Source organism: Melanotaenia boesemani, chromosome 7 (genome assembly GCF_017639745.1).
Source record: "Melanotaenia boesemani isolate fMelBoe1 chromosome 7, fMelBoe1.pri, whole genome shotgun sequence".
Taxonomy (NCBI): Eukaryota; Metazoa; Chordata; class Actinopteri; order Atheriniformes; family Melanotaeniidae; genus Melanotaenia; species Melanotaenia boesemani.
This window is the reverse complement of record NC_055688.1, coordinates 36,445,202-36,468,766: the sequence shown is the minus strand read 5'-3', so window position 1 is coordinate 36,468,766 and position 23,565 is coordinate 36,445,202. Positions and strand designations below refer to the sequence as shown.

General features: G+C 40.2%; 2 protein-coding genes across 9 annotated transcripts; both read right to left on the bottom strand.

Annotated features, from left to right (window-relative positions):
• Window positions 1-4,630: 4,630 nt before the first annotated feature.
• LOC121643137 (caspase-3-like) lies at window positions 4,631-12,779 on the bottom strand. The gene is made up of 7 exons (XM_041990393.1): window positions 12,536-12,779; window positions 9,387-9,458; window positions 8,585-8,727; window positions 7,451-7,579; window positions 7,076-7,251; window positions 5,703-5,817; window positions 4,631-5,623 (listed from the first exon to the last, which is right to left on the bottom strand). The coding sequence occupies exons 2-7, from the start codon at window positions 9,449-9,451 to the stop codon at window positions 5,394-5,396; spliced, it is 858 nt and encodes a 285-aa protein (XP_041846327.1). The 5' UTR covers window positions 9,452-9,458; window positions 12,536-12,779; the 3' UTR covers window positions 4,631-5,393.
• A 67-nt stretch (window positions 12,780-12,846) lies between these two features.
• On the bottom strand, window positions 12,847-21,099 carry cenpu (centromere protein U). Of its 8 annotated transcripts, none has more exons than XM_041990383.1 (13): window positions 20,945-21,098; window positions 20,425-20,491; window positions 19,162-19,384; window positions 18,932-19,084; window positions 18,539-18,611; window positions 16,731-16,814; window positions 16,573-16,660; window positions 16,364-16,481; window positions 15,845-15,923; window positions 15,658-15,705; window positions 13,520-13,581; window positions 13,238-13,394; window positions 12,847-13,087 (listed from the first exon to the last, which is right to left on the bottom strand). In XM_041990383.1, exons 2-13 carry the CDS (start codon window positions 20,489-20,491, stop codon window positions 12,962-12,964), a joined length of 1,278 nt encoding a protein of 425 aa, XP_041846317.1. In that variant the 5' UTR covers window positions 20,945-21,098; the 3' UTR covers window positions 12,847-12,961. The 8 variants fall into 8 exon arrangements, 7 of the variants coding, with proteins under 7 accessions (XP_041846317.1, XP_041846319.1, XP_041846320.1 ...); XM_041990385.1 differs by having other exon boundaries at window positions 16,364-16,478; XM_041990386.1 differs by having other exon boundaries at window positions 20,428-20,491.
• Between the last annotated feature and the right edge of the window lie 2,466 nt (window positions 21,100-23,565).

Below are 23,565 nucleotides of genomic sequence, written 5' to 3'. Positions count from 1 at the left end.
GACACCCCTGATCTGTTCTAAGTCATAATGATTATTATATCTTTAATATCTTTAAATATTAATATTTTAAGATATTAATTTCTTGCTAGCCCACCTACCACTTTCAGCTATGAGCTGTATGAGTTATGTAACTATTTTTATCAGCATTTCTTGTAATGATTAATAAATCAAATCTAAACTGTCCACCTCACAACTCAAATCAAAGTAAACTCGAGTTTTTTCAGAGTCATCCCTCAGTATTCATAGACGATCTTTGGGCAGGATTTCATTTTCACTTCCTCCCCCTCGTGCAGCCACCAAGCCCTTTCTACTTGTCTGCAGCTAGAAACGAAACCAGAAATTTCACACAAGTGTGTGTTTCTGTGCGCAGCACCTGCAGTTGTTGGAAAACAGAAATTTTGACTTTATTTCCTTTGCGTGGAACTGATGAAAGTTACAGTTGAAGGGGTAAAAAAAACTTCATCCACTAAGTTTCATTTAAGGTTAATCAAAACTAAATGGAGCGCATCACATGCACATGTTTACAAGGTTAAACATAAACGCACCATTTCTTAAAAAATAATCACATATACACATATGTTGAAATAATTTATAGTTTTACAATCCTTCATTTTTCTTCTCTAAGATCATTGATTCTGCACATTTTCTTCCGGTGAGTGCTGTTCATCCCAGGCTGTACTTACCTAGTTGTGTTACCTGGTTAGGACCAGAGGTATTAATATTTCTGTTCATTCTGAGGTTCTTGTTTTGGCCCATAAGTCTGGGTGCCCTAGTCTTTCTATGTGTCAGAGAGGAGCTTTCCTCTGCTTTCCCAGCATCACCTTTCTGTTCTTGTATTTGTGTTCTCTTTGTTGGAAACAGGAAGGCTGAGGGCGTGTAGCCCCCAGTGACAGAAATGGGCAGAAATTCATGGTTAAATGTGAAAATTCAATTTCTCAACTGTTAAAAAAAAGAAAAAAACTTGATGGTAAATGGTCTGTATCTATCAAATTCTTAGAGACAAAATGCTAAATTTAGTCACTATTAAGTTAAATCATATCAATGAGACGATGTTTACGATCACATTGTTTCTTTCTAACCAAATTTGAGATGTGAAAACCAGTCCTCCCAGTCCAGTCCTCCCAGTCCATTTAACACACACAGCTAAAAGTATTTACCTCAGTACAAGAAAAACTCTTCACATTGGAAGATTCTGACTAAAATCTAGTTGAAAAATCTGCTAGTAAGATTTCCCAACAAAAGAAAAATATCTGGATCAGGGATCTTCAATCCGGGTCCTGGAGGGCTGGTGTCCTGCAGGTTGTAGAAGTTTCCCTGCTACAACTCACCTGACTCTAATTCTCTCTGCACATTATCTCTGGTTAATACGGAAGCTGAGAGCAGCAGGTTTTTACCTGTTATTCTGATTTTAATTATCTCTAGATAAGAGTAAATATTCACGTTACACCGAGATAACGAGGACCATTTTCAGGTGATAACGTGGTCTCAAAAGTAAGTGTGTGACACCTGATCTAAACAGGAATGAACAAACATGACAGCTGGTGGGAGGGGCTACAGTCATGGTATGGGATTATGTGAATGAGTGATGGTTGAACTTACCAGTCAGACATTTTCAGCCTTTCTTAGACTTGATAGAAGTATTGATCAGTGATGGATGCTGCTCGATGTGACGTCTGCATCCTGTACTGAGGCATCCCAGCACCAACACTCACAGCCCTGCAGAGCTCCTTCAGAGACAGACTGCTGCATCTGAAGCATGAAGGAGCTCCGTGATTCTCCCAGTACACACACTCAATAAAATCCAATGTAGTTTATTTAAATACATACTTAATATACCTTATTTTTACAATTCTTATATATTAACAACAAGTAGGTTTCCGGGGTAACCTATGTGGTTCTCCCCCTGTATGCGTGGGTTCTCTCCCAGCTTCCTCCCACAGTCCAAACACATGCTTGTTGGGCTGATTTGAGTCTCTAAACTCTCTCTGGGAGTGACTGATCGAATGTTTGTCTCTCTGTGTTGGTTCTGTGATGGACCAGGAGCAGCTCCAGTCCCCTCACAACTCTGCATCTGAATAATCTGTTATTTATAATTCATCTCGTTAACTTTGTGTTTTCGAGATAACGAGATAACTGATCCTGTTATCACGAGAAAACAGTGTAACATAAAACATTCAAGCCTGGCCGCTCTCGGCTTCCGTAGGTTAAAGGAGAAATTAAGATATTTAGTAACTGGAGTCCATATTTTTCTAAATAAAGCAACAAGGCTGGAAACTAGTATTTCACTTGTTTAAAGATACTTCTACTTGTCTAAAGCCTTACCAGAAAAATCTGAGCAAATGTGATTATACTGCACTGGCTGATTATTTCACTTGACTATAGTCTGGATTTTTATTTTATTTATTTTATTCTGGTGTGTGATGTGGTCTTGTCTGCAGCTGCAGGGCCTGGACACCCACCATGAAGTCCTCTCCTCTGGATGCCAACATGTTGCAGAGAGAAGTCGACAGCACAGAGGACGATGACATCAGACTTAAAGCACCAAGAGAGCCGAGCAGAAACAGAGGCCTGAATCAGATGAAGCAACACTTTAAAGAACGTTGGGCCAAATTTCTCCATGTCAATTTAAGAGACTGATAATATGACGGAGAGAGAGGGTTGATCTACAAGCTACTGAATCACAGGACCAACCCTGGTGTGGTAAATAATGACTGTATAATGTATCATGTGTTGTTCATCTGAGGTTGTGAAACACTGATCCTGAATGTCTGGAAAGGAGCCATGTTTGAGAAGAGCACCAGGGGTTAAATTAAAGCACATTTTCACATCCTGGAACAATGAAGTTCTGATTCACAGAAGTCCCGCTGAACGTGTCTTAGCGTGTCTCTGGCACCCTCTAGTGGTGGATATTTACATTACAGACCCACTCTGGTTATAATTCTGATCATTACTGACAATTCAGAGCAAAAAACAACAAAACTTTAAGTAAGAACCAAATTTTCAGACCCTTGTGTGAGATTAAACAATTTAAACCAAATTTTGGTCCAGAAAACTAGCACAATCAGAAATCTAAGCACCCTCAGTTCATTTTGCTTTCCTGCAGTGGGAATAAATATTTATAAAGGAGTAAACGTCAACCTCACTCATACAGCCTCATTTTGTTCTGCTTCACGTCATCAGACTTGGTCTTTGCAGAATTAATGTTCCCATATTGTTCTATGATCTGATGGAGGTTTAGAGCTGCAGCTACATAGTTCCAGATATTCAGATTGAAAGTATCTGGGTTTTTGGAAAGAGTCTGAAACCTTTTTTGTTTGTGCCATCTTCATTGATTCTTCACCAGAAACACATATACTGATATTTACACATCTAACCCTTTGCTATGACTCCATAAGTATTCAAATAGACCTTGTGGTTGCAAAGCCTGGATCTGCCACCCAAGTAAAAACCTGGACCATATGCAGTATAAAATGATAGGTTTCATGTTTTCACAATAAAACTATTACGCTAGAACGAGGGCTGTAAATGATTAAAACTGTTAATCAGATTAATCACAGCTTAAAAATAATCATTATTAATCATAACTGCAGTGAGAAATGCTGCTCTCTATGAGATGCAGAAATCAACTTAACCCACAAACACTAGTTAAGAGACAACCTTCATCAGGGGAATTATTTCTGCAGTGGATCCTGTATGACAAGGATCCAGATGGAAAGAGATCACGGATGCATTGTGTCGCATATTTCAATGTAAGATATGAAGTCGTTTATATGGTGGAAGAGCTATGACATTATATGCTTTATTTTTGCTAGCATTCATCTATATAAACAAATGAATGTTTTAATAAGTTTATTTATGTTTTGTAAAAGAAAAGGAAAAAAAATCGATTAAAATCGGAAATCGGATTTGGTTATAAAAAATCGGAGATTTTATTTTTAGGCCATATCGCACAGCCCTAGAGCAAACCAATGCTTTAATGTTAGCTGACCAGTACTTGGGTAAACGTCAGATGTCCAAGGGTCAGTAAACGCAGCATGTAATGTTCTTCTGTTCTGCATCATCTCTAAATCATAATGCAGTTCATACATCATCTCATTAACCGTCTCCATGGTGATAATTTCTGTAATAAAACCAGCAGATGTGACGACTGAAGTTAAACAGCCATCATTGATGAAAAAACTGATGATGTGGATAAAAACAGCTTTTTCTTTTTATCACTGAAGTGAGTGTTTGTGCAGCCGTGATAAAAGTCCTACAGCAGCTTCACCCAAAGCAAACACCTACTGGTAAAAGTATCAATATTTCACCGGCTGTTTTACTAGTTTTCCTTCACTTTTCTACATTAGATGATCACTTATGTTATAATAATCAATTTAATATTTCATAAAATCTAGACCTAAAAAAAGGTCTCATTTGTGCCCCCCCTTTTCCTGATCAGTGCTCCTGCCTGGCCCCCATCAAAACTTCTCTAGACCCGCCCCTGCACAGCTGAAATACAAGTCCTGTAAGAGAAGGTCCTGCCAAAAACAACACTTTGGAGTAAATATGTGTCGCTGTGAACCACAAACTGCTAGTTTCCTAGTTAGCTGATTTCAGCTTGTTAGGGACCTGCAAAAGTTACACGATTGAATAAGAGCAAGACAATCAGCTTTAATCCATTTGTGATTTATAACATGAGATCAGTAATGTGGTGACAAAGGATAAAACCAAAGCTTTAACTATGGCCTGACACTGTGTGATCTAACTTGCATCATTAAGTCCGTAATAAAGTTTAATACATTTTATGCTGCATGACTGCATCAGAAAGACCATCAGCAGGTATTACTTGCTGGTTCAGCTCAGTAGATGATGATCCTGCCTCCTCTCAGTCCACAGTTAATCTGACAGAAGCAGATTTATTCCCTGGTTCTATAAACAAGGTGCTGGCATAGTTTGGGTTAAAAAAGTGAAGTAAAACTCTTCACATACAAAGATGTGTGATTACTTTCATTTTAAGACTAATCGTGTTCATCCTGATGGGAGTGCTGCTCCTCCTGGATGAAGATCTAAATAAATCTAAATATCTGAACAAAAGGTGCCACATCCCTCCAAGAAAATCTCCAACAACCCTGTAATATTCATGCAAAAAACACAGTGAAGCTGTTCCAGAAAAACTAAACAGATATTCCCGGGAATCTGTGCGAACACCTGCTGAGGTTTCTTCTGTCACACATTAAAACACATGATCAAATCCTCTGAAATCTCACGGCTCTGTTCCGCGTTACTCCAGAGATATCTGTGGAGTTTGAGCTCATTTTTTAACTTTCTACTGTTAAACATTAATTACGTAACACACCTATGAAGGTAATCATCTGAGTCAGGTGTGGCTCAGTCTGCCTACAGGTGAGCAGTCTCTAGTGGGGAAAGTAGAAGTCTTTGGTCAACATGGAGACGATGGAGGGGATCTGCTTCTTCTGGTTAAATCCAGGCATATTGCTAGACGACTCAAAATGCAGCGCCACCTTCCTGTTGACTCGGGTCAGAATCTGCATGAGCTCCAGCTTCCCTCTGTGGGCTTCCAGCACGCCACACAGCGACTGTATGAACCAGGAGCCGTTCACCGTGTTTCTCCAGGAGTAGTAGCCTGCAGGTGGAGCAACAGTTTACCACCCAAACACGACAACAGGAAGGCAGGAACATGGACGGGAGTGTTGGCTGCTTACCTGGAGCGGTAGAGTAGCAGTACAAGCAGTCCGCCTCCACGGGAATCCGCTCCGATATTTCCTCTCCTCTGCTGTCAGTCTCTATTCCGTCATCTAGCTCCACCCCACGGCATGCCTGGAGGAGACAAGACATCCAGCTGTCGTCTACATCACTTCAACCCTGCAGCTACAACCCTCATCACAAAAAAGTTAAATATAAATAAAAACAGAATGCAATGATTTCCAGAATCTCATCAACCATATTTTATTCCCAGTAGAAGATAAAAACATGTCAGAGGATGAAACGGAGACGTTTCACCGTGTGATGAAAATATGAGCTGATAGTGAATCTGATGCAGCAACATGTCTGGAAAAAGCTGGAACAGGAGCAACAAAAGGCTGGAAAAGTACCTGGTACAAACCAGAAACACCTGGAGGAGCATTGGACAACTAACCAGGTTACCTGGCAACAGGTCAGTAACATGACTGGTATAAAAGGAGCATTTCAGAGAGGCAGAGTCTCTCAGATGGAAAGATGGACAGAGCTTCACCAATCTGAGACAAACTGTGGAACAATTTCAGAAAAAGGGAATGTGTGAAGCCTTTGACTCCCACCATCTACAGTGTAGAATAACATCAAAAGATTCTGAGAATCAGGAGGAATCTCTGTACACAGGGGATTATGTTTCTGTTTTATGTTTTGTTTTTTTTTTAATTCGTGCGTTTAATAATGTCCTTTGGCTTTTTACTCTTTTACTGCTCTCATAGCAGATTTTTTTACGGTTATATTATGACTGCGAAGCAAAATCCTAAAATTTCATAAAACTTCCACTGTGACTACATCTAACCTGTAAAAGTTGACTGTAAAGGTGTTATCTTGTCTGAGTTATAGGGCTCCTGTGGGGAAAATCTGCTAGTTTTTTTTTTTTAAAGACTGTAATGAATTACTACCAAAAGCCATAGCACATTATTCAAAACTGAGCTGCATGTTTTGATGTATTTGTTTTGTGTGGATTTCAAGTCCTTGAGATCTGCTATCCTGGAGCTTTTAGATGCAACTCTTCTCCTAAACGCCTGAATCAAACAGCTCCATTCCCTCATCACGTCATTCGGCTCTGCAGACGTCTGGTAACGAGCCATTCGTTTGACTCAGGCGTGTCGGAGAAGGGTTGCATCTAAAAGTTGCAGGATAGTAGATCTTGAGGACTGGACTTGGCACCCTGATCTAAATTCATGATGAAAACGGAAGATATTTCATATACAAGCCTGGCTGACAGTAATCTGTGCGCCTTCAAGCCTTCTGTTCATGCAACCAGAATAATCCGTTGTTCTGGGTAAGAACCGAGAATAAAAGTATGACTGATCGAAAGCACGAGTGTTTGTGGGTAACTGACCTGTATGAAGAAGAGTTTTGGTTTCCCCACCAGACTTTTACAGGCTTTTCCTTTAAAACATCTGATAAGGGTTTCAAACTTCTCTAAGCCGTCGGTGCCGTATATCACCCCCTCGTCTCCGTGGCTCAACAACACACACACAAAGGAAGCACTCTGACTGTGGTCCTCTGCAGATACTAAAGACACACGAGGAACAGGAAGCAAAGTAGAAATGTTAGAAAACCATTTAAATTCCACTGTAAGACAACCAAGCAGGTAAAATAATCGACTGGATGTTTTCACTGCTCACGTGACTGAGTTCAGATAGTTAACTGATGCAGTCGAGGCGGTTTAACAGGACAGGGAGGATTTTTTTCACCACTCAAAAAATATTACCGCTTATCAACAGCCTTGTCATCTGAGCCACAGTCTGGTCATTGTACAGTCTGGTTTTATATCCCAGGACGTTGAAGGTCCTCATCACAAAAGCAGCATCAACATCCGTCCCGTTACGTGTGGACATGCCTGGAGAAACAAGTAGAAATGGAGAAAATGTTAATCTTAGGAGGCAGAATGAGATCCTGCAGTCCAGATTATGTTAGCAGACAGCAGGAAGCAGCGATGCTAACATGTAGCATAGCAACATGAGGGAGAAACTCAGCTAAAAGACTCCACCAAGCATCGACATCCAAACCAAACACAGTTCAAACCCCAGCAGTTGTATGTGAATGTAGAAACCAGGAGAACATCTCTGTCCACTTCAGAGCTTCTTCAGAGGTTTTATAGTGAAGGATTCTCTCTTCCTATCAGAGACCATGTTGGGCTTCACGTCTTTCTGGATCCTCATGGTGTTTCTAAGATGAATGTGGGGCTATCCCTGGATCCTCCTGACTGACCATTGATAGAGGTGTTCATTTTCATCATCATCATCATCATCATCATCATCATCATCATCATCAGCCGATGGCTTCCTGAGATATTTACCTGCGTAACACCTCTATTTAACACCTGGAAACCTGCTCAGCTTCACTTTTTACCTTCTACTGTAGCACAGCTCCTCATCAGATATTACTTTACTCATTCCTAGATGAACTGACTGGAGGCAGAAATAATAAGCCTCGCCAAGAAGAGGTTAACAATGAAAGTGTTTTACTCCGCTGCCACCAGATGTCACTGCTTCAGGAGAAATCCATAAAAAAAAAAAAAGGTTAGTCCTTGCAAATGAATTAAAATCAGCTCTAAGAGCTAACACAGTCTTTAAAAGACATCTGAAGAAATTAGCTACATTAAATAAACTGTAATAATTTAGCTCAGCTTTGAGTTTTAAACCAAAAAGGCTGAGGAATTCACACATATGGTATTTATCTGGATCATATTTGTACTCCACATGCGGAGTCAGAGGCTTCGTTCGTGCACATGGTTAAAGGTCAACATGCACAGGACTGAACCAGGTAGGAGGTGTTGGCCGACTCCACCCGTCTGGAACAAAAACACATGTGTGCTGGTGATGTGCTGAACGGGCGGAGTTACCGGTGCTCCGGTGGAAGTTCTTGTTGTTGATTATCAGGCAGGTTCCCATGCTGGGGTAGTCCACGCTGTAGCGGTAAGGGTCCGGCCCAGTCCTGCCAGGGGCTGAGTCCGTTTCCTCAGCTGGTGCCGCCTTCCTCTCTGATCTAAAAACAGGCACGAACACGTGTCAGGTGAACCAGAAGAACCTGTTCAGCAACATCCTGGTTCCCTAACTGACTGGTTAACTGCACGCATCTCACACAGGTGTCATTTCTGGAACACCTCATTATCAAGGAGCAGCAAAATGGTAAAAGGTCTGTACTTATCTAGCAGTTTTTACCCGAAGCGCTTTACATGTACGTCACATTCACACACACATTCACACACTGATGGCGGAAGCTGCCATGCAAGGCGCTCAACCACGACGCATCAGGAGCAATTAGGGGTTCGGTGTCTTGCTCAGGGACACCTCGACATGAGCTCGACAGGCTGGGATCGAACCGGCAACCCTTGGGCTGCAGGACAACCGCTCTACCCACTGAGCCATGCCAAGCCATGAGCAGCATTATGATAACTGGACTTTACACTGTCAGTCAACTGTTTCTTGCATCGAGCAGGTTTCAGACAAAAAGTTCGATGTTTTCTGGGAAAAATAACGACTTTAAACTATGACCTGATTTTATGTGTTAGATTAGCATCTTTGTAATTCTCCTGTTTGCTGTCCTTCACCTGCCGTGGCTTTAAATAATACCAAAAACAACACAGACGGGTTTAAGTTCATCCCCCTGTGAGGGTCAGATAGGCAGCGGTCCACAGTAATCACCTCTTGTGAGAGAATCCGAAGGCATCTGGAAAGTCCTCGCCACCCTGAGCCTCGCCGTCAGCCATGTTCCTGCTGATGTTGATTAAAGAAATAAAGAAAACAGATACATTTATTAAAAGATCATAATTAATGACATTCCTTTATTTCCAGGAATATCATTTGCTTTCCAACTATTAATGTCAAATATTCTAATCGAATATTTATTTATAAAAAAAATCAAAATAGCCTCAGAACTTCTTCATGTAAAGTAATTTAACAAAGAACAACAGATCTATAACATCTGGTAACCTGTGGAACAGAAAACGGCTAAATAAAGATCTAATATAATTAAATAAACAAAAAAATAAAATGAAAACAACGTAAATTACAAATAAATTAAAAAATAAATAAATAAGAAATATATAAAATAAAACGCCCACCATGTGGATGTAACTGAGATTTAATTCTATATTACAGTGATACGTCTACAGAATCCGTTTCAGCTGGAAAGAAGTTTTTCAACCGTAAACGATGCAGGAGCAGCTTCAGAGCTAAACAACCACGTTGGACACGTCTGTTTTCAGAGGGACCGAAAACTGATCTGCAGCAAGCAGCCGGCAAAGAGACAGCCGACTTTAACAAACCCGGCGGGGGAGCCGACTTTAACAAACCCGGCGGGGGAGCCGACTTTAACAAACCCGGCGGGGGAGCCGACTTTAACTAAAACCGGCGGGGGAGCCGACTTTAATAAACCCGGCGGGGGAGCCGACTTTAACTAAAACCCGCGGGGGAGCCGACTTTAACTAAAACCGGCGGGGGAGCCGACTTTAACAAACCCGGCGGGGGAGCCGACTTTAACAAACCCGGCGGGAGAGCCGACTTTAACTAAAACCGGCGGGGGGAGCCGACTTTAACAAACCCGGCGGGAGAGCCGACTTTAACTAAAACCGGCGGGGGGAGCCGACTTTAACAAACCCGGCGGGGGAGCCGACTTTAACAAACCTGGCGGGGGAGCCGACTTTAACTAAAACCGGCGGGGGGAGCCGACTTTAACAAAAACCGGCGGGGGGAGCCGACTTTAACAAAAACCGGCGGGGGAGCCTAGATTCTATGTAGATGTGGATCTATGTGGATAGAGGCGTCTTCTTTTTTTTTTTAAAAAAAAGAGCTGAATATCAAAATACTTCTATAAAAGCTTCATCTTTATAAGAAGCATTTTAATTATAATTTTAAGTTACATGAGAAACTAAAAAAACTAGAATATGGTGCAAAACTTCATTTATTTCAGTAACTGAACTTAAAAAGGTAAAACTAATATATTATATGGATGTATTACAAGCAAAGTGAGATATTTTAAGCATTTATTTGTTATAATTGTTATGATTATGGCTTCCAGCTTATAAAAACCCAAAAATCTAAGCGACACGTTAAGGTTTGCTGTGTGCTTCAGGAGGCTCGGTTGCAGTGCCGTGGTTTTGTCCAGTGCATTAGGTTGGTGTGCAGTTTTGCCTTGTGCAGGGGTGTAAAACTCAAACACACAACGGGCCAAACTGAAAAAAACTGGAACAAGTTGAAGGTCGGACTGGTGCAATGTTTATTTAAAACCTCTTTTAATATTACCGTTCTATACACAATGAACCTGGAACTAACAGAGCCTGTTAGTTATGGCCTATAAAACAACATTTATCTTTAAATAAATGAAAAAAGTTTGTTCAACACTGCTGCATTTATTTCTTATGGCTCTATTTGCATTTTGGTTTTTCAGAGGAATTTCAAGGGAAAACATTTTCTACAGGCAAACAGCCAAAAATAATTTCCTCGTTTGGAAATCAAATGCCCTGAAATAGCAAGAGAAAGGATGCAAATAATTAAACTGCTTTAACATAGGTGCGTGTGTGTGTGTGTGTGTGTATGGAAACTAATACAGCTGTCAACCAGTGAAGCCACAAAATGAACTCAGATGAGTAATTTTTCTGCCACCAAGGTGAGCAGCTCCACCAGGCTGCTAGAGAACAAGCGGGTACGCGCTCGAGGACCGTGATTGACGCACCAACGTACTAGCAGTGCATTCTGGGACTTGTAGTGTTATAGTGGTAGTTGTAGCGCTCTATCAGCAGGTCAGCTCTAATAGTGATTAGATATTATCATGCGGGTCAAAAATACCTCCTTCACGGCCCGGATGTGACCCGCGGGCCTTGAGTTTGACACATGCGGCCTTGCGGTTCCTTAACTGAAGTTCACTGATAGCAGCACGTGCGTTGATCCTAATAAACAACCTCCAGGAGCGGAGCTTCTACCGTGACTGTCTTAATTAATAAAGCTGGAGTGTTACAGTGTATCATAGAAATGGGGCAGGGCTATACAAGTTTATACTTCTGCCAACTCCTTTTCAGACATGAAATGTGAAGATGTAAATATTATAAATGAAAGAACATGTCTGAAATAAACTTTGAAGTGAAATGGTTATTTATCTGATTCTCTCATTCTTGGCTTCATCTTTTATGCCATTAAATGACTCTTTAATTACAATATTTATCCTCTGTAGAACAACTCAGCCCATATCTGAACATAAGTTTTGCAGTTTTTCTTTCCGGTCTAATGTGTTCTAGACACGTCGTTTTATTTAGTTCAGTATAAATGCATCACGTTTCCCAGAAGACTCAAACTGAAACTTCACTGACCACACAGGCAATTTTTTACTGCTTCACTTTTCGGGAAACATGAGCCACAACACAGAAATAATCCAGCCTTTTACTAAAATAAGCCACCTTTAATCTGTAAATACACGCAATTATCCTGTCAGACTGACATTAAGCGTTTGATCCTGTTTCAGAGCAGCAGTTACAGGACGGAGTCCTACCTGTACCTGCTAACTTAGTGGAGGTGAACTCACTTCCTATGGCTAAAAGTTACCCGTGAGTGAATAATGAGGTCTTTAAAGACTTTTTCACATCTCAACAAATAGCTTTGGGGAAAATAAGCCTCCTGCTTGTCTTTATCAGACAACTTTTCTGTCTCGGGTGTTGTCTTTGGTTTGCTAACGACAGCAGAATAAACACTGAATACCAAGCTAACCTGTTAATTAGCCGGGGGGTAAAAAACACGAAAACCTCCACGAGACCATAAATGTAAAAAATAAATAAAAATCACACAAACAACCGTAAACGTACCTTTCTAGGAGATGCGTTGTAGAAACACGTTAACAACTGGTTTTGTCTTAATGGAAAGACAAGGAAATGTCTTATCATTCAAAGTACAAGTTAAACTTTCAGCCAATCAGGAACGTGATTTTAATGTGGTGGGACGGGCCACGGCAGCTGATTGGCTAAGGCTCTCTACCTGCCGGGCATTGACCAATCCCTTAACGTGTCAGTACAGTTCAGGAACTTGACTTAAAACGCAACTTGTCAAGTTTGATCTTTTTTACTAGTCGCTCTACTACTGTTACTTTTTCTTTTGTGGAAGAGAACATACAAAAGAAAACATGTATGAATTTATTAAACATATCTTTGTCAAGAAAAAGTAGCATAAGCATTACTCAGAAGATTACGTTTCTGATAAATGAGTGTTTGATGGGACAATGGGGTAAAAGCATTTTATTTCTGAGTCCAATTTTTCTTCTGTCTCTTTCCCAGCTGGTTATTGATCCCACTCGGCTGAAGCTCCGTCGTCTGAATAAGCTTCGTCTCCAACAGCAGAGCTGGTAAGCTGGGTGCTCCATACTGCATGAAAGGAGGGGGCACATTAATTCAGCTCCTAAAAAGCATCAGCTGTTCAGTCAACAACGATAGTTCATCTTTCTAAACATGGATCTGTGATCAGGATACTCCTATTATATCAGAGTAAGATCGTTTCTGTTTTTCTGTCTGTACCGTTTCTTTCTCAATGGGGTTGCTGCATCGGTGGTCCAGATATTGTCTGTTGAGCTCCCTGATGTCATGGAGGAAGGCCCGGCCTTGTCTCAGATCAGCTATTCTTTGCTGAAGTTCAGCTTTCTCCTTCTGCAGCAGCCACACCTGCCTTTCTGCCCTGATGGAGCGAAAACACACAATTCAGTCGTCCCAAGTGCATGGACGTAAAGCACTTCACACTTTCTCCACAGATTATTTCACCCAAAACACAAAACACAACCAGATATCAGAGTTTCTTCTCACCTCATCAGCTCATGCTTGGCATCCAGAAGCCTCTGTGTTTTTTTGTGGATAAGGGAACCCACCTGAGTCACACAACACAATGCAACTGCATTAACCGTTCTGGGAGGTTTCACTCTGAGAATCAGTCAAGTTTCATGTACTTTTAAAAGTTTGCATTTAAAGGCTTTTAGTCCTTTCATTGTCTGATTACGTGATGTTACTGCAATTATCCTCATTTTTAGGACAGATGTCCCAGTAAAGTGTAACTACACCCCTTACTTTCTGTGTAACTACACCCATTGCCAAATATAAATAATCCCTGAAACTGCAGGGTTGGGGTGGGAGGTGTGGCTTGATCAGGGGGTGGAGAGTGGGCGGGTCGGGATGCCCAGGCAGAAATGATTGACAGATAGCAGCTCAGCTCACTAAGGTGAAAAGCGAGATTTACAAAGCAGCTACACCACAGAGCGTCTTTGAGGTGGAAGACTTCCCCTCCTGAATCTCCTCAGCTCCACAAGAACCAGGTGGTCCTGTACGTATCAGTCTGAGCCGTTAGCGCTGTTAGCTGTTAGCTGCCTGTCAGCAGCTCTGGAAAGCTGTGGAGACTCGCGGCAGGTTGTTGCAGCTGCAGGAAGAGCTGCAGGAAGTTGCTGCTGCTACGATTTGAGCTGCTGTCTGTCGCCAGATGAGGATCAGCAGGTAAAGAATAAAGTCTGGTGTTACTTTTACACCCTCAGCAGCACAAATCTGTCCCATCAGAAACTCTGTGGAAGAACAGAAGTCTGAAATTAGCAGATCTACACCAGATAAGCTCACATCCGTTCATATGCGTTGGTGGGCGTGGCTTTCTATACCTGTAAGCCGAAGACCCGCCTGCCTGCATCTGGAGGGAGGGGCTGTGTGGTTTTTAAATTTTCTCCTGATGTAGATAACTTCTCTGTGTCATGACAAACGTAGCCTGGTTTTACCCTGTACAGCAGAGGTCCCCAGCCCTGGTCCTCAAAGCCACTATGCTGAAGGTCTTAGACGTCTCACCTGATTCAAAGGAATGGCTCATTAGCAGACTTGTGCAGAGCTTGTCAGAGAACCATTTAATTTAAATCAGGTGTGTTGCACATCTACGATCTGCAGGATAGTGGGCCATGAGGACCAGGGTTGGGGACCTCTGCTGTAGAGGACATTATGAGCCATTTTTACCCACAAAATCACGTTTTTAAAATAATAAATAATATTAAATAATAATAATAATAAATTAACAGTTTATGTGATTTAATTACAATTAATATTGTCGTTTACAGCTAAATCTAATGGCTAAAATAAAATATGTTAAGGTTAATGTTTTACATAAAAATGGTAAATTCTGTATTTACTGTTCACTAGAATCAGCCTGATTATATCCTATTACTAAAAAAATAAATACAATTCTGAAATGTGTGCAGAATTTTTGTTTTTTTAAAAGAACTGTGCCATAATTACTAACACAGCCAGACTGATGGCCAAATCGAGACAAATATTCTCAAATGAATAAAAAATGTTCATAATGATGCACAACATTTAACGTTCCCTTAAAGATCCAGAGACAGATCAATATTAGTATAAAAAAAAATCACACATTAGACCTTCAAGATTAAATAAAATAGCTCATTTTACATTTATAAAGCCAAACACTAAATACAATTTACTACAGCATTATTTTATTATTGTTAATAATAATAATAATAATAATAATTAGTTTGAGTCATAATCAAGCAGAAGAGACCACAGTTTTATTTGTTTTTTGGATAAATTCTTTTTAAATATGTAAGAAATATTAATATATAATTATGTTCATTTTCTGTAGTTTATAACTTAGTTCATGTTGTAACAGACTGGGAGACATGTTACACGTAACTGTCATGTGAAGATTCTTACTGTGTTAAAAAAAAAAAGTCTGTTACTGTAGTACTGACATTTACGGGGCGTCATTGAACCCCTCAGAAGTTCATGATTTCAAACCTGCCAGTCAGTCAATGCATTGATCAGTAACACGTCAGTTAGCATCTTCCTGTCAATAAATCCTCAGCAACACTGGATGGATGCAGATATGTTTCTACCTTTCCGTGGTAATAACTGGTCGTTAGCTGCAGATGCTACATGCTAACATAATGGCCCCCCGTTACCTTTTGGTTCTCTCGTTTCAGGACCTTGAGCTCCTTACAAGAAGAGATCTGCAGAAGGAACGCCAGAAGATTTGATCAGAATTCTGAGATTAATCAATGAGCTCGTTAAAATGTGGTCATTAGGGTGCTTGTCCAGCAGGTGGGAGGAGATTTTAGTCATAACCCTTAGCTCTGACTAAAGTCTAACCTTCTCCAGGAGTTGCTCTTCAACGTTGTTGGAGAAACTATCGATAGACCGTTGGATTGACGTGGACTCCACAGAATCCCTGAAAACAAACAGATGCAGATTAACCTCCTCTGAAAAGACACAGAGTTACTACCAGCACTGCCAGGCATACAACAATCATCATATCTGTAGGATAATTCGGCCCTCTGTAGATCAATAATTCCAAAAGTTGATAATTTGCAATAATTTATCTCCTTCATTCTACGGATAAGTTACTTCCTGATCAAACACTAAGAGTCCTGCAGCTGCACGCGGCTCATGTGGCTGTACAGCCGACGCCGCCGCCCGTCATGATGTGTGAATATGACATTTAAACAGAGCTCAGTATTGCATAGATTCTACTTTATAGGTTATAACACACCCAGTCTGACAAGCCGGAGGTCTTGAGCCACATCAGGATGCAAAATGAGATCATTTTAAGCTTCTGGTACGAGACTTTCACATTACAAACGGCTAAATGTGAAGTAAAACACACTGCACCTGTACTGGTCACAGAACTCCAGGAAAGCATCAAGCACCACCTCCAGATCTGTTACTCTCCGACCGGCAGGCCTCCTCCTCTTCCGCTTATCGCTGCTGGCTTTTTCCACCTCTTCTTCTGGTGGAATAATTAGGTTAAACTTTAATCAGAGATGGTATAGAAATATTACTCAGACCGTGGAGAAATCTGTTGATGCTAGCTCTCTAACCTGAAGACTTTCTGGATTTGGACCGCTCAGATGAGGACTTTCTAGCTCTGCCCCAGCTTGGCATTCTGGCCTTGTTTGGACCTGGTTTCTGAATGAAAGAAAAATAGGTAAAATATGAGAAAACAGCCCACATCCCTGTAGCTGCTGTTAGTCCATACCCAGCTGGTTTCTTCATCCACCTCCTCATCAGAGGACAGGACTCTCCGGCGCTGCCGTTGGGCTCGACCAGAGCCACCTTCCTCCTGGAAGAAGACAGCTGTCTCAGCACATGTAAAACCTAAATATTAACATGTGGAAAAGAAAAAAAAGAGTACACAGGCCCTAAAAGTAGGTAAACATGATCCTCAGATGAACAAACGACATCTTCATTTCATCCAGCTGTGTATCTAAAAGTTTTAGGATGGTAGACCTCGAGGACTGGACTACCCGATTTAGAATAACAAGATGCAGGATGAAAAACCTCATAAAAACACTAATGTAATTTTATTTTTGTGTTTTAATGACCTTTTAATGAAAATTTATCTGTAAAGCACCATGACATGACGTTGTTGTGAACTGGTGATATATAAATAAAGCTGGATTGAACTGAACAACAGAAAACATGACAGAGCTAAAATGTTTCTTGGAGTTCTCCTGAATGTTCCGACATGAAGATTTTCAGGAAAGCCACGGTCTTTGTAAAAAGTCCGTAAACAGGACTCAAAGCCGGCTGGTGAGCGAGGTCCATCATTCCAGAAGCCTAAGCCGTGCTACCATGTTGTTTTACAGAGAGGCTTTCTCCTGCAACCCTTCCAAACAAGCCTCACTGGTTGAGTCTTTTCTAACCGGACTGTCGTGAACTTTAACATTTAACCTGCTAACTGAAGCCTGGAGAGTCTGATCTCAGTCTGGACCTGCTGGGACGTCCACTCCTGGAAGATTGTCATGTGAATAATGATGGACTCCAGGTTCAGAAAACGACCTTTTAAACCTTCAGTTCAGTGTTTTCGTCAACGATGACGAATTTATTTAGCTGACGAACCTTTTTTTCATGATGAGACGGTGACGAGCTAAAAATGGCTCTGATGACGAAAATATGACGAGATGTTTGGGAGATTTCGTTGATGAGACGAAAATGTTCAAGGACTGATTGTCCGACATTAAAAACACGACATTTCTGCCTGTTGTGAGCGCGACCTGTCAGTCACAATGCTGCTGCACCTTGGCCACGCCCACCAGTAGACGTGCAGCGTCACACAGACGAGCAGTTCATTCTTTCATAGATGAATCATGGCGGCAGCGTGGACGAAGGGGTTTGGTGGAAGCGATGAAACGATACATGGACATATTTTAACTATAATCCATCATAATTCCACTGGCAGACCAGGTCAAGCTGAGCTTGTGTTCCTCATCCTTTGCTCATATTTTGGACATGTGTGTGTTCAGGGTGGAGTTTTACACTTCAGAAAATTCTCAGAAATAAAACCACAGTTACCAAAGTCAGGATGTTGTTGCTCTTTGCTTTTTAGGAGTAATTGATTCCACAGTTAGAACTTTATCTGTGCCATGCAGAACCCTGAGTAGATCAGAAAGTATCTGCTGTTAGTTGGAAACCTTCTAAGTCTAAAATAATTCCTTTAAATTTTCTATTGATGAAAATAACCAAACAAGCTCACAATGTGTTGCTAAAATTTGAACTTCTAGATCAGCGAAAAGCTTTTTGACTAAAACTACCAAACTTAGACATGACTAAAACTAATAAACTTTCTCTTCCTGAAGAATAAAAGCTGAGAAAACTTTTCAGTTTGAGCCGCAGCAGCTGCTTCTCTAAGTTCATTGCTGATGTCTTTCCTCCTTGTAATGGCTTTTATGGAGGCGACCACCAGATGACTTTTACTGTCTTGATACGTATAAACTGAAAGACGGCGTTTCCTTCTTTTCTGATGCTTCTTCGTTGTGTTGCTGCCACATGAACGTGCTTCCTCACCTCTGACTGAGCTTCACTGCTCACGTCTGGACTTTCTCTCTTCTTCTCCTTCAGCTTCCGACTTTTCACCGGTCTTATTGGAGAAACAAAGGAAACAGACAGACATGCATCTAGATGGCATCAAACAGAAATGAAGGTGTTTTTTCCAGCAAAGCTCTCGTGGTAATTCTGTTTTGAACGCCTGCTTTTGGAGTTAATCCTGATTTACTGTTTGTTTTCTGTGAAATCTCATACGTTTGGTCTGAACTTGTCCGTCTTTATGATAGCATCTCTTTCTATTTGAACCTAAATGCATTAATAAAGAAAAAACAAACAAACCTGACTTAAAACATGTTTTCATGACTCTTCAGAGCATCGGTCCGTGAAGGACAGGCGTCTGCATCGTGTCCTCACCTTGTTGCAGACAGCAGCTGTGCACTCTTCCTGGCGGGCTCCTTCCCAACCAAACGGCGAATACCTGTCGGGGCAGGCTGACCGCTGCTCCGCACCGACCGTTTCTCCTCCTCCTCTGAGCCTTCTTGTGCTGCAGGTGTATCCACGTCTGAGCTGCCCAGTGGAAAATAAGCTGTGATTACATCATAAGTCATTTCAGTGTGGAAAGCAACTGGTTCTGTTCACTTTACCTGGATTTGGCCTTCACTTTATTGCTTTTCCTGCTCCTCTTCCTCTCCGTCTCTTCCTCTTCATCTCCCTCTTTCTCCTTCCTCTTCATAGCAGCTCCACGCTGCTTTCTCTCAGTCCGGGCTGTTTTAGGAATCTTCTCTCTTCCTCCCAGTCTTTTATTAATCTGTCCCTCCTCTAAAACGTTCAGATCTTCCTCGATGGCAGTACTATGAAGAGGGTTGCCTGGGCAAAGAAAAAACACCCTGTAATTTAAATGGATTATAACGCTTTTCTGTGTATATGTGTCTCAGTGAGCTTTAAAAGCCATAGACTCCAGAGCCGAGCTTAATGGACGAGTGGCCAGAAAAACTTTCTACTGAATCTTGTTCGTAGCAGAACAAAAATAACATATCAGATCTTGATCTCAGACATTTCATGGAAAATATGAGCTCATTTTGATTTTTAAGGCAGAAACACATCACTAAAAAAGTTGGGTGAAGGGTAATAAAAAATAACTGAGAATTTGACAACTAATGAGGTTAATTAGCAACAGCTCAGTAACATGACTGGGAATAAAGGGAAAATTTCAGAGGCAGTCTCTCAGATGGAAAGAGGCTCACCAATCTCCTCCAGTGTTTCTGATGTGCACCAGCTACTTTTCCAGCCTTTCGTTGCTCCTGTTCCAACTTTAAACAGACATGTTGCGGCCATCACTATCAGCTCATATTTTCCATCAGATGGTGAAATGTCTCAGTTTTAACATCTGTTATGTTGTTTATGATCTATTGCTGAGGCGTCCAGCTCCAGCCCTGCAGGTTGTCAAGGTTTCCCTGCTCCAACATACCTGACTCAAATTAATAAGTCATTGTACAGAACTTCATAGGCTGTCGGATCCATTTCATTTGAGTCAGGTGTGTTGGAGCAGGGACACATTGAAAACTTTGGACCGACTCTGGACACCCCTGTTCTACTGGGAATAAAATATGGGTTGATGGGATTTATGAAATATTCCATTCTGTTCTTACACTTTACACAATGTCCCAACTTTCCTGGACATTGGTTATTTCTGTATGTTTAGTGGTGAGAAGTGTCTGAACCGTGAATGGAGCACTAACAGTCCTCTTCTTCATTTTGTTTCAGTACATTTTTGAGATAGAGTTAGTATCACAAAACTCAACTGAAATGTCCAACATTCAGGCTATAAAAAAGTTGCGGCATAAACTTTTTAATAATAATCCAGAGGCATTACAGGTGGGTGACATGACTGAGATAATGAGACTCACTACCGTGCCGCTGCAGGCCCTCCAAGAAGCTCTCCTTGTCCACACCAGACAGGTTGGGAGAATCCATCTGAACAAAACATGAACCGAAATTCAGTTGAACACAGCTGAGCATAAAAATACAATCCTGTAAATCTAAATCATGCGATACTGTTTGACATTATGGTGGTAACACAGCACATTTTTCTCTAAACCTCAACCTGACTGTCCTGTGGAGGCTCTGGGAGAACTTTGGCTCTGCTGCGGGAACAAGATAAGCTTGGCTAATTTAGCCCTACACACATGGTATGATTAGACACGATAAATATGAACTGCTCTTCTACCATTTAGTAAGCCATATAGCATTATCAACACAAAGCCAGCGGTATCGTTCAACTAGTTTCACAAGGTTTTCTCCAAAATAGCAAAACTAGCAGAGAAGCTAGGCTAGCTCCGCAGACGTAACGGACACCGACATATGGATGTTTATATGAAGTGAAAACAGTTTTGGATAAAATGTTTGTTCTAATTCCCATCTTCTTACCTCACCGTTAAAAATGGTACCTTTAATTACAGGTCGTTTTGCTGTTTCCCTCACACGGAAACAGCTTCCCGCAAAACAGTTCAAGATCCGGACTGTACCATTCAAATGCACAGGGGGGAGGAGCGGGCTAAGTTAAATTATAAAATGTTAACAGTGATGACAACGATCTCATCGTGGGGACATAATAATCACTCCAAAATTTTAATATTTTAATATACAATTTTATATTAGAACAGAGTTTCAAATGTTTTTACAGCTATTTTTTTCTAAATACATCTTCCTCGAGGGTTTTATCGGAACTTCCTTTACTACGGAGAGCAAAGTGGTTCATAATTAGCCGGTAGAACTGATTACTTATTTATTTTTCTTTTATTTTTCTTTCTTTATTTATTTATTTATTTTACTTTATTTCAAAGTTTGTCGAATATAATCAGAACAGAATAATTTTCAACATGCTGGCAGAAAAAGTCAAATACAAATGCTACATAAGGGATGCGAAAATACAAGAGATAGGGATAAATTAGAAGAAAGAAAGAAAATAAAAAGGCTATGGATTTTTAAATATACGTAGAGCTTCTTACGTTGTATAGAGATACACAGCATTTTCCCTTTCATGTGATTTAGAGAATAGAAATAGTGGTATAACTCTTTGTGAAAAGCAAAGAATTTGGGTATGGATTTCATAAATCTATTCTTGTGTATGACAAACTTTTATTTTTAGTATTACTATGGAGTTGATCAACATATTGTGACAGTTATTCTTAACTATAAAACCAAATAAAACATTTTCTCTTTTTAGAACAGCAGAAATTTAGATAACCAATGAAATAAGTCTTCCCAAAAGGCACTGGTGAAGATACAGTCATAGAACATGTGATCTGTGGTTTCAATATGATCGAAACAGAATATACAATTATTACAGTCAAAACTAAAACGGCTATAAAGAAAATCCGATGAAGGATGAATTCCACTGAGGATTTTAAAATGAATTTCCTTGGCCCTTGGAGCAACGGGAGCATTAAAGAAAAACGATCTTAGATATTCTATATCTCTTTTGGAAAAAAAAACTTAGAGTGAATTATGAGATGTGGAGAATGGAAACAGTTCTTTGTTAAATATATGTCTAATAGTGAGGTTATTTACTTTAGATTCAAACAAGTTCCTCCCCTGCACCAAAAGCCAAGAAAGATTTGGAGTAGCTCTAACTTTGTACAACTGAGACATCATTAGAAGGACTTCTTTAGGTACAGCATTAATGACTTTTTTGTACTGAGATTTGTCTGAGATCTTAAATTTAGCATCAAAATCCTCAAATGAGAGCAGGTTGCCATTACAGTCCAGCAGATGTAAAATAGACCAAATGCCTTTTTCTAACCAGTTTTGCATAAACAGAGATTTACGGTTATATAAAATATATCTGCAGTTCCATGTTGGGATATTGTGGGGACTAAAATTGTGTTTGTAAAGCAGAGTTTGTTGATGAAACGAGGAGAGTTCGTATGGGAGTCTTTTTGGGTCACAATCACAGCTAAGGAGAAAATTAATGCCGCCTAGGTTCATAAAGATTTCACTGGGAATGTGAAACTAAATTTGTTTTGGTTGCCTTAGAAATTGTTTTAGCCAGCTGATTTTGATAATGCCATTAATACATTAAAAATCGACAGCCTTGATGCCACCTTCTTCATCATTTTGGACCATTATACTCTTTTTTAAATAATGTGTTTTACTTTTCCAGATGAAGTCAAAGTTTGCTTGGTTTATCGCTTTACTTGCTTCTTTGGGTGCTGACAGTGACTGAGCTGGTAAATGAAACGAGAAATGCTTTCAGTTTTTGTAAGGAGTGTTCAACCAATAATAGATAATTCCCTCTGAGACCAAGAGTTGAGATGGGCTTCACATTTTTCCAAGTTTCCCCAGATATTAAGTTTGGTTAGAAAATCCATATTTTTAGTAATTTGTTTGCCTAAAGACTTAACTGTTGTTTTCACAGGGATGGAATGAATGGTTGATAAACTGAATCATGAATCGGTAGAAGTTCACATTTATTAAGGTTCAATTTTAGGCCAGACGCTCTTGAGAGGGGATCAATTGTCCCAAAGATTTTTGGAAGTTGGCTGCTATTTTCCATAAATATGGTTGTATCATCAGCAAGCTGGCTTATACTCAGTTTATCAAGTAAAGTTAGTTTTTCAAAATCTGATTTCTTGATAAGAATAGATAGCATCTCTGCAGCAATAACAAATAATAACAGGGAAATAGGACATCCTTGTTTAATCCCTTTCTGAATCAGAAATCTAGCTGACTAAAATCTTTTAATCACCAAAATAATCTAAAATGTTCAATCATCACGAAGTAACGATAACAAGACCCGTAAAAACTAAAATGAGGAAAAACAAACGATCACACGACTCTGTTTCTACGTTTTAATTAAATCTTTTACAAAAGTATGACATGGCATTAAATTTATGTCTTAAATTAAACATTTGCGTTTATTTCCAGTTTTACATACATACACACACACACACACACATATATATATATATATATATATATATATATATATAATTTAGGTAAAATTAATTAATTTAGGATACATTTTCATTTCCTGTTGTCATCATAAA